General features: G+C 44.3%; 3 protein-coding genes across 3 annotated transcripts in view; 2 read left to right on the top strand and 1 right to left on the bottom strand.

Moving 5' to 3' along the window:
- Nucleotides 1-85: 85 nt before the first annotated feature.
- On the top strand, nucleotides 86-7,926 carry T265_04309 (hypothetical protein; the record flags this gene model as incomplete). Its single annotated transcript, XM_009169008.1, has 3 exons — nucleotides 86-99; nucleotides 3,956-4,025; nucleotides 7,732-7,926. 3 exons carry the CDS (start codon nucleotides 86-88, stop codon nucleotides 7,924-7,926), a joined length of 279 nt encoding a protein of 92 aa, XP_009167272.1.
- Nucleotides 7,927-10,055: 2,129 nt separating this feature from the next.
- T265_13472 (hypothetical protein) overlaps nucleotides 10,056-15,959 on the bottom strand; it is a gene marked incomplete at both ends in the record, with an annotated part of 18,300 nt that continues 12,396 nt past the window's right edge. Inside the window, 3 exons of the mRNA XM_009169021.1 lie at nucleotides 10,056-10,686; nucleotides 12,067-12,221; nucleotides 15,204-15,276. Of these exons, the coding sequence (XP_009167285.1) occupies nucleotides 10,150-10,686; nucleotides 12,067-12,221; nucleotides 15,204-15,276 (765 nt within the window). The remainder of the gene's footprint in view (nucleotides 10,687-12,066; nucleotides 12,222-15,203; nucleotides 15,277-15,959) is intronic.
- T265_04308 (hypothetical protein) overlaps nucleotides 15,088-15,959 on the top strand; it is a gene marked incomplete at both ends in the record, with an annotated part of 5,595 nt that continues 4,723 nt past the window's right edge. The window contains 2 exons of the mRNA XM_009169007.1: nucleotides 15,088-15,156; nucleotides 15,722-15,944. Of these exons, the coding sequence (XP_009167271.1) occupies nucleotides 15,088-15,156; nucleotides 15,722-15,944 (292 nt within the window). The remainder of the gene's footprint in view (nucleotides 15,157-15,721; nucleotides 15,945-15,959) is intronic.

Below are 15,959 nucleotides of genomic sequence, written 5' to 3'. Positions count from 1 at the left end.
ACTTTCACTGGAGTCATTATACCCTTCCGCTATCCAGGGATGGTTTAACGGTTAGTCACTGATAACCACATGGTAGCTTTTTCAAATGGCTACGTCTAAGTAAGTTTTTCATGGAGTTGAATGTATGAGGCGGCGTTCAGACGTTGCGTCTACCCCAAGATGTAGTGAGACACCAGTCGGGAAACTGAAATCCACAAATTAACTGGTCAGTCGGGAACGTTTCACCTGGCCTAATCGACCATTACTCGGGGACTCATTCAAATGATATCAATCCTTAGGGGCAATTTTACCGGAAAGTACTGATAAATTGACTGAGAACTCGAGGAGAGGAGCAACGAGTGACTGACCAGAATGCTGCTGACAGCAAAGTGGCATACATTGAATCTACGAAAGCCACAACACGGAGAAAGCGACTAGTGGATCTCTGATCTGTCTTCGTGGGGGTGGGGGGCGTTACTTATAGGACGAAAACTTGGCAAATCAAGCCTTAGAAATGTACAGGGAAATTTTGTCAGCCTTTGGAGACGATTTTTCGGACGAATGATTCAGCAGTTTTCGAATGTGTTTGTTTCCCAGTGCAAGTTTAGTGCGACTTGCACCAAGTATCGCTTATCCTGAGCATAAATTCCAAATGCTGCCTCAGAACAAACTGCTTGGGTTATTCGGTGACCTACATAGTGTGTTTGTTACCGTTATCTCTGCTTTCATATTTTTTTAAACCCCAGCAATCAGAACATCAATTCATATCTGACAACAGAGTTTTAACCTTGAGTTAACATCAGACATCAAAATAAAATCATATTGCAGGACCGTCCAAATCATCACGCCCTAAAAATAGCTGTCTCTCGATGATCAACCTATTTCTTGGATCCAGGCATTTCCAAGGAAACCACGAACGCTGTTTTGCAACAAAACCTTTACTCACTCCTCAGAATTTTTCCCCTAATAGAACCTAGTAGCGCTGTAGCCAGAAGGGGCACGGCTGAGGTCTATCCTGATTTGAGTGGATTTGAGCTTGTATTTTATCATCAAACCTTCGATCACCAGTACTTTCGTACGGTAGCAGACGTTGGCTTGTCAACGATCAAGTAATGTACACGACAGTATTCGATGACAGATAATAATTTTTAGAGTGGTGATTAAGACTCATCAGAATGTGGTTTGGACGGATAATACACACGATCACTGCCTATCAAGAAGAGCATCGCTTTAAATTCAGAAGCACCGGTGGTAAACTTCCTCGCCAAACGGGCCATTCTATGAGTACGAGGAAAGAAGGTAACTGCAACCAGACAGAATGTTGTGGGATGTGTTGGCCTTGCTAGCTGGCGTCATTCTGATTTCGCGCATTTAGAAATTCCACAGACTGGGGGCAGTAAAAGAATTCCAGTACGGAGCACGTTTTTAATTTCTAACTCCAGTATTTACCTCTGGTTTGTTGCTGTTGACGATGATTCCCTCTGTAATAGCATGTGGTGCCTCATCCATTGAGACCTTAAAGCGGTTCATAGACATTCCACGATTACCAACTATGTCTGGATTACTGACGATCAAAACAAACAGACAGAGGCTCAGTACTGGAACGGAGACGTCCGAGATGGGTCCTTTTCTTTACAATGTGAAGATAGTCTGAATATAGAGCATCACCAGTATGGTCTTACGTTTGCGTGGTAATCTACTTAGCCATTCTACGCAGTTCAGAGTCCATCAGTGCGTTGGCTTATGTCGGAAACTTCGTCGTTCATAGGTGGCATCTGACATTTTCGATATGCGTTTTTTGCTGTTTTCCAGTAGATCACTATCTTCATAACATTAAACCAGGAGCGAAGTCGCGGAATCGTGGAGTTTCGGGTAAGGTTACCTCTCCAGGGCGGGTAATTCTGGCGGATAGTACTTTTTATATACTGCACTGTAGAGTGGTATCACTGCTGTATGAGGTTTTCACGGACAGGTTACTTTACGTATTGTTTCATGCCTGGATTGGTCACCTTTTCCTATGTTACTGAGCGTACAGTTTTTTTGAACATTCGCTGTCAGTTGTGACAACCTGTGGTCTACCGGCGCGGAGTTCAGAAACATTTTTGAAACAATGCTACTGCACTCAGGCCAACTTCCCATTGAGGTTCGTCAAAATGTACATATTGAGTTGTCTTCAGGTAAAATGGTGCTGCAATAAAATACCCTTTGAAGCATCTCACCTTGATAATGCCTCAAGTACTTCCAGCTTGGTTGCTGGGTGCATCAACAAAAACTCGTTTATTTTGGAAACAGTTTCACGTCTGTGGGTCAATCACTGACCACACCCGGGCAACTGTTGGTCGTGTTGCTGTACACCATCACACTTTTGCCGTTTGGTCTTGCTAACTGAATTTTTCCATTAGAAAAGGTTACCTAACCGAGCAAATGGATCATATAGCAAAATATAACTTGAAACCTCTCTGTCTCTGAACGTTCTGCAAATGGATTATTGCTCCATCTAAATGCTCCAAGCAGAACTTCTCCCCTACAAAGAATCTTCCATTCTCCGATGCATAGCACCAGTGACGTTTATTCCAACCTACTTCATCCTGCAGCGATTAGGCTTTTTGTAAAACCGGAAAGTTATTTCGTCTTCCTGAGCCACTAGCGTGGAGAATGCAACAACAGTTATACTCTCCCCACATATACTACTGGATGTAGTGTCTTATAATTTGGTTAGCTGGATCACTCAACTAGGCATCATTCTTGGACAACCTTCTCTTTCTACCTATTCTTCTTTAAATCATATCCACAAATTTTGCAGTGGCCTAAAATGACGGCTTTTGCAGAGCGAATTATCCTTCTGATGGTTTAATCATCCACTTTTTTCCGTCATGGTCGATAAATGTCTTTTTCAGAGTTACGCGAGGTAGAATGCGCAAAGACGAATTGCACGCTGTCCTCGGGGTGAAACAATTGATTCGTTTACTTGACTCTTAAAAAACTCATACATCATTCATTACCCTATTGATACTGGCTTTCCAAAAGGAGTTAGCATTTTCTCGTATCAAAGTAGGAAATAAAGGTGTATCTTGATTTAGTAGGAATGCCTGAAATGTTCTTTGGCCTCAATCTCGGCAGCGGAAGGCATAGACGGCACAGGCAGACATAATCACATGAACATGGACCATCAGATCATGGTGATAACTCCTTAGCGGTTAATTTCGTTGATCTCATAATGAGCAAACAAAAATAGCGGGAAGCATTTGTTATCTGACAAATCGTAAGTCACCTGGGTAATGGAAGACGACCAGTGGCGGTGGATAACCAGGATCTCGGCACAACTGTCAACAGATTCCAGCGATTTTGTGCATTCTGGTGCTGAGTACTGCTTTGATCAGGCATGCATACGAGATCCGATAGAGATTTCGCCACGTACGCGAGGCCGATCCATGCAAAATAACTGAGAAGCACTATACAACTGCTGTATTTTCTTTGGGATTCATTGACACTGCGCAAATCTCCCTAGCGATAAGAACCCGCTGCTCCCGGCTAGTAGGCGGAGACTAAGCCGTTCAGTCACCAACGAGAGGACACTTAGCATATATCGTTACACTTTCTCTACTCTCAGAAAGCGAATCACGTTTTTACGTACTGGCCGGTCCCTTGAGTGGTGATAGAAGAAGGGTCACGAGCTACAAGTTGGTCGTTATTCTGAGCCACTTATTGCTTCTCGGTTGCGCGGTGTAGAGTGTTCGTTTACAGGACGAAATCTCGACTTAAATTTCGAACTCCCTCTGTAATGTTAACAAATCACACTTAAAAGATGAGTCGATGATATAGAAATGAATAATTAAGTGTTTTGAGTGCAAAGGGCGGTTCAGTTAGAGTCACGACGGGTGATTCGCTCGTAATCGTGAAAACTGGGGGGTGGGGCATGCAGCAAAACATTGTATCTTGACCAATAAGAGATCCCTTATCCTCCATTTTATTTTAGCTATCTCCTGTGTGATGATGAGCCGGCTTTCCGGATGACTCGAATCCGATCTGCCCAAGCACGGATCTTGGTGAGAAGGCTGTCTTAAACATTGATCCGATGTTGATTCCAGTAGTATTGGCCGTAAACAGATCCGGGCATTTAACGTTGGTCAGGTTTTTAGATGACAACTTCAACGTGTTGGGCGAACAGTTCTCAACATGTCTGCATGTGGACGGCGAAAGTTCAGAACCGATGGGACCAGTGTTGTCGAAATAGGGGCTTCAAATGAAGCAACTGGAATGCATCCATGACGAACCTCAAAATTATCAACCACTGGTCCTCGAACGGCTTCATTAAAAGTGAAGTGTGGCAGCAAGAGCATGGTATTGTTGTTTACAATGTTACCATTTTCATTATGAGTGCTATCGTGACAACAATAGCACAAAGTAACACCACCGAAATGGCCAGCAACACATAATCCTTATACCCATGTGCCTGTCCTCTATACGGATCTAAAAGTTTGCTTCTATTTGGACAGTCAGCAGTGGGCAGTTTTTCGACTTCTGTGCGATTATCATTGGGATCTCCGCTACGGTAAGCATGACACAAATGGCTACTAATCCAGTCGTCCCCACTGGTCGGACAACAACCTCGGGTCCGTCGACGGTGCTTGTATCCTGTTCCATTGCACACAAGGGACCATTCAGACCAGGATTCCCATGCACACCAGCTGTAAGTTTTATCACAGTCGCACGACACAAAGCTCGGTGACCGACCTAAAAGTTTAATATTCACTGCACGAAGGACGTCCTGGGGGTCGAGTACGGTTCCTAAATGTTTTCCTAATTCCACAGCGTACTGGTAAGTGTATAACTGCTCGATATGTTGAGTACGATAAAGACATGGTAAAGATCCACCGTAGTAACTCTTCCTTGGTGGCGGACATTTGCAATCCAGTACTGCCACTGTAGTGCACGGCAATTTCTCAAGTAAGGGATGCGTTTGGACACACTGGACCCTTGCAGAAGCACAAAACTTGGGGAAAGGAATTGTACATTGAGGCCCCTTACACGAGCTTCCTATCTCCGGCTGGATCTCACTAATGTGGTCGCTATCACATGACTTGCTGAACAAAAATATGCACACACTGAATGCAGCCAGAAGACTAGCGGACGTCATGTGAAGTTTTCACTAGTTCGACGTGAATCGCATATGGTCTGTCTGACTGGAACGTTCGGTGATGCAAACACTGCAACGGGGTAGATTTAAAAATCTTCGGGTTATTGATTCATTGGAGGGCTGAAATTGTCAGCTGATGTGCTGGAGTCATGTGATGCAATGATTCGGGAATTTCCTTCCTCTGTGGTTGCCTAGACAGACCCGAAAGTATCAGTTCATATTGTCTGCGTGCTCATGAGGGGCCTTGGATAATTAACCAGGTGACTGATACAACATGTGTGAACGATATCCCCCTCACGGCGGAGACCCTAGGGTCTTTGGTGAGAGATAACTCCTTTGCGAGTTTTACTGACGATTCATTCCTTCACTGAACTTCCTGTGCCGTATCCATCTTAAGTACACCTCATATTCAGCGCAGAAGTACCCAGTCTATTTAAACTGTGCAGTTTTCCAAAAGCTATGAGTAAAGATCTAGCGAGAAGCGCAAAAGGATGAAATCAAATCTCCAATACAAAAAGTGTTTGAAACTATAGACCACAAAATTGACCTCTTGTGCGACAACTCATAAAACTGAGTGAAAAAAGATGCAGGAGGCCCTAGCATGCCAAGCACCCACTAAAATGTAACCTGGGAGAAGAACGAAAGGTTGCAGATGATTGTGTCTCCACTCAAGGTCAGAGTGCCGATGTAGATCATCCCTAAATCGCATTCATCACCGCTGCTGTCCGTAACCGAAACCCGGGGACTGTAGTCGAAGCTACGCAATACCTGGTGAAATGCTTGATACTGAACAAGTCTACATTTCTGTAACTGGTTTAGAATAAGCCCACCGTTGACACAAAGTCAGTTTTTGTTAACATTTTGATTTCCTCCTTTGGTAAAAGCGAATAGAAAATATCTGTCTGCCTGCTATCGGTCTGCATTGCATGAGTGCAATGTGTTGTGAACATAGAATGAGGATTTATAACGCAGGTAGGTACGATTGAGTTTGATAAAGTAACCACAAATAACAAAAAGCATTTACCCTAGAGAATCATTACATTAGAAGTCCTAGAGTGAAAAGAAAAAAGTGGGTGAGGGAAGGGACCTAGCGCTGGCCTATGTCAAGCATTCTGAGGTGCCTACACCTCCAACCGCTCAATCAGACAGCCTGGAAAGAGACTGACAGCAGGAACGCCACTGACATCGAATAGCCACCATTTATTGCAACGTCTCCAGCCGAGCACAGGCGGGGTGACGCGGACTCCATCCTGGAAGGCGTACAACACCAACACCCAAACTTTTCGTGACCTGTTTCATGCCTTCCGGTCAAGTGATGCGCTGTCCACCTCGCGGCTTGCGCCATCCTGAAGGAGGCGCGGAAAACAGCACTCGTCTCGGCATGCGTAGCAGATGACCGTGCCATCGTAGTCGATGATGCTGGGTGTTTTTTCGAATTGAATTACCTGCAGCACAACCAAATACACGTTTTCAAACACGCTGACGCCATCCAAAACCAACAAAGCTTATGAGGCATCGGTGATAAAAAACCTGAAGACGCCTCAAATCATCTGTCCGAAGAGGCCATGTCTCGCACCCGTACAACAACAACACAGCCCTTACTGTAGCCTGGTATACATGACCCTTAAGATCTAGTGAGATTCAAGATCTAGTGAGATGTCTTTTTGAAGCCATAAGTGGCACAAATTAGCAAACATGATTCGAGCCTTCACGGGTCCAAACCCCTCGTAGGTTTTGTCCCATTTGCAAGTACAGTTAGTGTCAGTTTGAGCAGTGTCAAATTTATCTAGTCTGTGCACCATGCAGCTTATCAAATGGCATCTGGCATTGATCGATATCTGTTATCCATGACCTGTCAAAGCATTGTTAGGGTGGAGAGTATTCACAGTTTGCTTCATTGGCCTTAGTTTCGTAGGTCTTGAACAAAGACTACTGCTATTCCGACTTGAACGAAAGCCGGATAGATATTGCTATTCTTGAGATCCCGGTCCGAATCTGGTGATTCATGAAAGCTCTACGAAACGACTGTTTTTCGAACATAACTCAGGCTTACGAAACTCAACAGATTCAAGCTTAAAGGAAAAACAGGGATGAGAAGCACTCGAAAAGTAAATATGTTATTCCAAAGCACCAGGTACAGACATATTACGTTGAGCGGATCTCAGCCATATTCGTCACTCTGCTGAAATAGTGCCTATAATTTACAATGGCTACTGGCTACTCTCAGAAGTCAAATAGCTAGCCGAGATATTAAAACTACTGAGGGCCCAATACTGGTAGCCCAATTCGTTCGGCAACCCACTCCCTATTTGCTCTGTGGAATGAACAGATCTCTAAGAAATTTCAACAGCCGGGCAGATTCATTCTTACTGAAATGTTGGTTGCAATGGAGCTAAGGTTGCTCAAATAACTCAGCGACATCGAGCACCATTACCGGTGCGCAGACCAGCTTTACTTACTAAATCGATTGAAAATGATTTCACGCCTGTTCGTATGGCTTCCTCTTCGTCTCCCTAACACGAAGTCATTTTGAGACGGTCAAAAGTACACACATGTGATACTTTGGAAATTTTCTCACTTTTCAAGTGGGAAATTTGTTTTTCCTATGAATCCAGGATCCGTTTTCGATAAAAGCCGCCCGAATACAAACTGTCCGTGTGTCTTGGGCTGAGGTTGTTGCTGGTATCCACCTGCCAGATATTTTCACAGCAGTATACAGTACTTCTCTAGTACAATTGGGGAAAAACTACGTGATTTCGGTAGTTCAAGATGAAGATGTGCTCGATCCCGAAAACTCACACTCTCGGTAAAATTCCAAGCCCATCGCGTGGTATCAGGTTCTCCTGAAAGACTGATTATTAATCAAAAGAAACATTCTGATCGTTCACCAGTAGCTGGATTATTGAATTAACCAACAGCCGTTCTGTCATATTGTTATTGCTACCTGTGGGGAGGGACAGCCCGATAATTGCGAATGCCGTGCAGTCATGAGGCAATTTCAGGTTTAATACAGAATCAATCGTTACACAGAGAAAGCACTTTGACGGAGAAGAGGATTTAGTCCATTTAAAGGATAAATCACAAACTAGCTCGATAATGACGGAGAATGTTGTTGTCCTTCAGATAGATGGCCCCTTTTAAAAAGACGGACATGTCGTACACAGAAAACCCATAAATAAGAAATACACCGCAACTGACGACACCTTGAATTGCTCACGGGTTAAGTAAATCCTCAGAAGATTTAGATTTTCACTGAAGTTTTGGTCATTTTAGGCCTTTTCCATAGTTAGGCTGTCATGTGCTCTACTGTTTTCTGATCCCCTTGGAATCGGAGGACCTCGTATAAAACCGGTTAGTCAGAAGCGTACGTGATAACACAGAGCGAAAAGCTGACAGTCAGGACGAGCTCACCATGTATTGCTCCCCAGTCCATTGATTTACTCGTGACTAAGTGAATCAGGAGCGACAATAAGGGCCTTACACTCCCGTCGAAAAACAAACGTGAATTTATCGGCTGTAAGGAGACTTACCACGTAACCACACAGTGAAGTCGAAGCGGACTGTCAGCTCAGCATAAAATGCATCGTGACCAAATTGAATCGAGAGCCATTAGACGGATAGGTGAAGTGTTCAAGTGAACCGGTGAAGCTTACTAAACGGCAGCTAGAGCTTCGGTGTAGTCACAATGAAGCCAACCAGTGTTAATTTGACTCAAAATAAGGCTACTACTCTCTCACGGCGGTCAGCCTAGTGTGGTCCAGCGATTCAGGGAAAACTTTCATTGGAACCCATTCCACTGGGTTTACATTTAGTACATTAGATTGAGGTTCCAGAGAAGGGCAGACTTTAGCATAAAAGCCAACAGCAAAAAGACCGACAAAAAATAAGAGTTCTCGTAGTGAGGCAGTTTAACGTCAACATGGCTAATGTCTCAAGAAGGAAACACTCTAAGACAGGTGGAAGTAGCAATCCTGTTCTCCCTTGAGAAGAGGTTGCAGAGGGACAGCAGCTGAATTTCAGGTTCCCGGACGTGAGTCATTTTGCGCGACGAAATCAAGTACAGGTTGTCTGTATCGATCAAATAGGGGTGTTATCCATCAACCAATGCATTTTTATAGTTGTTATAGACAAATGCCTGATAGTATGTGGGGATATTGAGATGAATAGAAGTATACTCTGTGAACGAAGCCTGGACATGGTTGGCCCCACGGAAAGAGGAAAACACGGAAAAATATTTAGTGGGTAGTCGGGAGTTAGAATAACCGACAATAAAGCGGTTTTCGTCAAAATCTGCTTTACCAGACAGAATAGACTATTGGAATAAGAGATGTTCCAGAAAATGTTTCCCTGGCCTACCTGTCTCAGCTTTGTGGTGCTGTTTCGTTTCATCACCATCAGAGACAGCAACATAGGTTTTGAGACTGATGCTCCACTACCGTAGACGTGAGGTGACCCGGTTGATAGCACCACATGACGGCATGATAATACTTCAAGTTGTGAAGTTCATTGTTGTACGCGAGTCGGGACACTGTCAGAACACTCACACCTGGACAGGAGGACAGGGCAGGGTACTCAGCCAAAGCCTTTGGTTCAAAAACCCGACTGTAAGGCAGTGGGTGGTCAAGCCGCCGCGCCTAATCTGTTAACGGGGATACTGTCTGTCGGAACTTCATTCACTGACCGATCTGGTGTGGGAAACTCTGAAGCTGTCAAAATGGAACCTATTCAGTATAGTTAAGCGGGTCATAAAGGTACACAATTCACCGTATCGCGATATGGTACGGTCTCTCTGCAGCGGAGTTCCGGCTCAATCTTGCGAAATCGCAATGATAGTAGTTACGAGTGATTGCAACATGTATTTCCACCGCTTTTTCGAAATTCGGCAGTGTTAAATAAAAAGGCTCCCAAAATGCCAGAAAAATCCAAGTAATCATACAGAAGTGTACTCATATATACAGTCGTATAACGGATGGCATAATCGCGACCAGGAATAATGAGAAAAAATAGTTATAAGCACAGAAATGCGGAAATGATCAATCAACCAGTTGACCCTTGACTTTCAACTTTTTCATCACACGCCCCTGTTCAAGTGCAGCCGCCCTCTGTTTTCGCCTCAGTCCACTATTGCTCGTTGAATCAGCATGGCTATGTGACATTCTGATGCTTGTCCTGGCCGCAGATTCGGAAGATACGGAAGTCCCGGATTGCGCAGAAGGGGAAGGTCCAGAATGTTCAGAAACATGCGATAGCTTGGGGGAAGACCCAACCGAGGTCGACATGCGCGTGACATGTTGTTTCATACCAGAGGATGATGTGTGTGGAGCCGGCGGAGGAGGTAGGTTGCATAGACCGGAGCTTCCTGCAGCCGCAGCCAGGGCACCCGCCACACCAAGTGAATGACGGGGTACAATCGGTCGCTTGGAGTCACAATCACGCAAAGCAGCTAGAATAGAGGGATCCATTTGAGATCCCGGTGGAGAATTTGAGTCTCCATCTGACTGGAGCGAAGAAGTTGGTTTCGAGGTCCCGGGAACAGACAACGTCAAGTTGACCAACTCCGTAGGAAGAGGCTGTGGAGAAAAAACGAACTATGGAGTAGAATGCCTGATCAGAAGCAGAACACTCCGTCTTATACAAAACCCAAAAACAAAGTGCAACGTTTTTGGAATAGTTACACTTCATCAAACATGAAAAATAACTGTAACGGAACACCAGAAACATGGCTGTAGTCTCTTTCACACACACACACACACACACACACACACACACACACACACAGTGAGTACGGGGAAAACTCATTCTTCGCGAAGAGATCAAGTAACGCTTTGTGCATTGAAAAAAAATTAACGGAATGACTTATTAAGTTACTAATCATTGCCTCCTTCCGTAAAAGATTCACCTCCTGGCGTATGTCGTGTTGTCTATCGACGATAACCCTTCAACTGTAACACCCTTCCAGTACTTAGCTGCCATGCCACTCGAAGCACGATGGCTGGGATACTACCAGGTTGCCCAAGCCTGGACAGAAGTCGATATGCATAGATCGGGTTCGAACTACGGACCATCCGGTCAGTGAATTCGCGCTCCAATCACTGAGCCATATCACCCCTCACCCAAGGGTTAGGAACACAACACAACTAACAAAAGATACGAACCATCATCTCTTATTTCTATACACGAAGGGCAGGAAGGACACAAGTTTAATCCAAAAAACGTTAAGGTCGTAGCACGCAGAAGTAAAAGACACGAATTCCTCCGAACGTGGTACTCCGCAAGGGATTCAACGAAGCAACATTGAAATCAACCCACTGCCACGAGTGAGGAACCACCAACTCAATGGCAACATTGAGTCAGCCAAAAAACGAGACCCACTGTGGAGATAAACGAAAGGTCAAAGTGGGGAACCGGGGAGATGAAGCCTCAAGAAGAAAACAGGTCAAACAACAGGTAGAAAGGAATGCTCATTCAGAGTATCAAGGCCGACCCATATGAGTAGACTTTATATCAGTCCACGCACTTCCAACGCATTGAAGATGTCACCTCGACTGACGATCAAACGTTTGCAACCAAACCGCCCAGATCATTACAACCTGAGCTGCTAATATTATCTTTAACTGCGAAGAAGAAACTATTTTGGTGCTGATCGTTCGCTTGCAGAACAGTTTGAATTCGCCTACATCTTTTATTTATGTGGACCTTAAATTTTAGTTGGTAATAAACGGGGTATCAGACGTAAACACGCAACGAACAAGGGGGGACACGTTCGAATAAGCGATATCGGCTAGCTTCAAGAGGTAATATCGTTGGATTATTGTTCGCTAGTTGCTTGTCGGATAAATACACAAGTGATTCGCCCGGATATATTCGACAGAAAAAGTGATCCCCCAGAAAAGAAAATACGAACGCTGACCAGCAAGAAGTGGAGCGGAAGTTTCCAGCAGAGAACGTACCTTATCAGGTGCGAAAGTCTCTAAACGAAGCCGGGCTGACTGTAACTCGTAATCACAGTGCAAATGAGCTGTCCGCAAGTCGTAAAGCAGAAGAATTTTGGAACGCAAGTTGTTGTATGCTTCAACGATTTCGGCAGTAGCAGGAGGGTTTGGATCTAGGGAGTGGAGAATAGGAAAGGCAAATGACTGTGGATAGATCCAAGCTGACAACACATCTTTTCCTACAGCACGAGATCTACGAAAAACGCTTTCGTGACAGACGCAACAGGTACCAAGAAACAAAGCAATCCATGGGGAAGTACAAACGGAAATGTGTAGGACAACAAACTGTCATTCTGTTCTCAATCAAATTTCTAGGGAGAAACCTGAAAAGATCTGTCAAAATAAGCTCAAAGAATGTGTACGCGATCCCACGTTGATAAATGGAAAGAGAGGAACGGAGTAAATATGATCGATTTTGCGACACATACGTCTTTTATTCAGTCACAGAACATCTCAGCATTATACGAAACTTGGTGATAACACGGGACTTTGTGAAGCATTATAATCACAGGATTGTTTTATGGAAAATAACCTAATCAGTGGTAATAAGCCTGTGCGAAATGCAACTGTATACTATACAAGCTTTGGTTTTTACACATGGAAAGAGGTTCTCACATGAGTTGACAGAACTAAACAAGCAAAACTCAGTCGAGTGAACAGAGTGGAATGTTAAGTGAACTCGTTAAAGTGAAGCATACAAATATGAGGGTCCTATGATGGGCAGTTATTCCGTCTCAGGAATATCACGACAGCAGGTTGACAGTTTGCAATTGGTTTTCTCACTGAGGAATAACTAGAGTGGTTGATTTTTGAGGGGAACCTCTGCTGCAAAATTAAAGCAACATAATAAAATAGACTAAATAGCTCAGCGGAACACTGTATCCACATTTTGCCAAACTATGTCATCTGTGCGTATGTATTCCGGATAGAGAGCGATGATAATCTACGGAAAACGTTTTCACAGTAAGGATTTAACATATGAGTGGACGAAAATCGTCAATACAGTGCTTCCTTTCTTGAAATGGTATAGAAGCTGTGCACCGAAAGAGCGTTGCGGCCAAACGATTCTCAATTGGTAATAATATGATCGTAATTACCGGATCGTCAGTGAAGAAGCGAGAGTAATCAGAGTGTTCAAGGATAGCCAGATTATCAAAGCTAACAGATAAGATAAAATTCATACCGAACTCAAATCGCCAGCTGCCCATCACTGATTATCGGAAGCCTGGTGATTCATCCATCCCATGACGAGCGTCGTTGGAGACGAAGGGCATCGGGGTCCCTGCACCTAACGATTCGGTTGACCGGCAGTAGTGCGGGGACAGAGTTCGATGCATTCATAATGAACAATACGTTTCAATGTACAGACTACCAGCAATTTTGTTATTTCTTGACTTCAAAGGCGCATTCGACTCTGTCGACCGTTCAGTGCAGTTAACCACATTTTCTCAGTGGTGCATGCTCCAGAAGTTTGTGAACATAATTCGGTCTTTATATTCACATACTTCTGGGCGTGAGAAGGTGTATGATAAGCTCTCCAAAAGCTTCGATACAAAAAGTGGTGTCCCACAAGGATGACTGCTCTCCATTGTTGTTCAACTTCGTCGCGGATGAAATAATGAGGCGAACGCTGGAAGGTTTTAAAAACCCCGGTGTTCAAATCGTTGCTGGTGAGAACTGTGTCGATCTGGAGTAAGCAGACGACGCCGTCTTCAACTTTAAAGATGAAGATGAAACATAAGCTCTGTTGAATAGACCGACCACAATCAAACCATCTTCCAGCATGAACTTTGTGCCTTCAAATTGCAAAGTCATGCTTCAGAACGTGCAGTCCCTGAACATACTCCCTACAATTCAAGGAGAATCCTTGAGAGTTGTGGAGAATTTCAAAAATCTTTGTATTAACTTGGAAGTGTGACTGATGAAGTCAGTGCCCAGATCTCAAAGGCCGGAATCACGTTTGCTAATTTGCGTTACTTGTGGCGTCAAAAAGGCGTATCAATGGATCTGAAGGGTCGAGTGTACCAAGCTACATTCGGGGCCTCATTGTTATGGTTGAGAGACGTGACCTCTGCGGACATATGATATGAAGCGTCTTTCAGTTATTGACCGGGGCTGCCTCAGAAGTGTTGGTGTCGGGTGGCATCAAAGAATTTGTGAAGCGGTAATTAAAAAACGGGTGTTTGGTTGTGCAGCTGTCGCATCACTCGCCGAAAACAACCAGCAATATCAACTGCGATGGCTCGGCTATGTGCCACACAGGCCTAGAAACCATCTACCGAGACGAATGTTGTTCACTGTACCTGCTTCAGAAAGGTGTAAACCGCAAGGTGGGCACGGTGTGACTTGACAGAGGGGTGTGAAAAAGATTATGATGAGTTTAGGTGTTGTTGGTGCGTCCGCCTTCCAGGATGAGATATCCGTGAAACCCCCTGCAGTTGACTGGAGAGTGAGATGAATGACAGTCAGTCGAAGTCAATGGAGTCCTTGTTGTCAGTTTCTATTCGGATTGTCCGATTGGAAGTGTAAGTACCTCAGAATGCTTGCGACAGGCCGACACCAGGTACTCTCCCTCACCCACTTTTCTCTTCTTTTCATTCTAAGACTAAGTAAAATCAGATAAATTTTGGTGTGTACGGCAGTGAAGCATCAATGTCAGAACTGACATTGCTGTCTCTGATGATGGCGATAATGATAAGGTGCGAAGGCATTCATTTTTATCTTTCTGTGGCTGATTTCGACTGAAACGCTCACGCTTCCAAATTTAGCCATACGTTTTTCCGTAACCTCGTCCACGAGAAACAGCATCATACCTACAGAGCTGGGTGAGATATCAGAACGATCGAGCAAATTACAATAGCTTGGTGAAGGGCGTCATCCATTGAGCAACTCCTCAAACTCAAAACAGCATGAGTGATTTACTGTCTGCTACACTACATCAGTTTACTGACCAGATGATTTGACGAGAACCGAATTGGTATGATTCGTTGTACTACGAGTTCTACCAGATCAGAAGCAGTTGCAATGCAGGGCTCTTCTGGTACCCACGTAAGTCCATATGGGGCACAGCAGTCGCATGAAAAAGCTATACTTACCAATCTGCAAGTGGGCCAAAAAGTTTTCAATGATACGTATTTTCTTTTGACCTAAGTTAGTAGGAAGTTTCATCTGGAAGTGAAAGATCAAGGATAAAACGCAGTTATAATTGTGATATGCTACGATAATTCTTTGAGAGACAAGGTTCATGTGCAAAAGGAAATGAATAATTCGGATATGAGTGAATTAGATGGATAACATGCAGTGCTTTCTGGTTGGTTCTTTCGCCGAGCTTGGCTAGTGGAGCGTAGGTGGGTCCATCGATTAGATAATGCGGTCTTGATCACGCCACAAGCAAATGAATACAATAGATCCACCGACTAAGTGCTTTGAATTTGTGGCACTAACTCTAGTGGACGTCACGACCCATCATCGCTCAAGGCGATCGACTGTATGTTCGTTGGGTACGGTAACGGGATTGCTGTTGTTTCATAACCAATCGAGGAGACATCTCCAGTGTTGTTGGATTTGTCGGTGCCCTTCGACACACGCATTTATGTTTATTTATTGCACTAAGCGAAATAAGCAAGCACGCTTCCTTCGAAGGTTGACTGAACACAGGGAGAGGCAGATCCATGAAAACCAAGCTGGGTTCCGTCCTGCAAGAGGTTGCATCGACCATATCTTCACCCTCCGACTGATTCTGGAACAGCGACACTGCTTCCAGCAACCAACAATGGTTGTTTTTCTTGATCTGAAAGCTGCCTTTGACTCTGTGGACCGCCAAGCACTATGGCAGTGTCTGTGGAGCAAAG

This window comes from Opisthorchis viverrini, assembly GCF_000715545.1.
Source record: "Opisthorchis viverrini unplaced genomic scaffold opera_v5_69, whole genome shotgun sequence".
NCBI classification, from domain to species: domain Eukaryota; kingdom Metazoa; phylum Platyhelminthes; class Trematoda; order Opisthorchiida; family Opisthorchiidae; genus Opisthorchis; species Opisthorchis viverrini.
The sequence above is the reverse complement of the archived record's forward strand: the minus strand, read 5'-3'. Positions and strand labels throughout refer to the sequence as shown.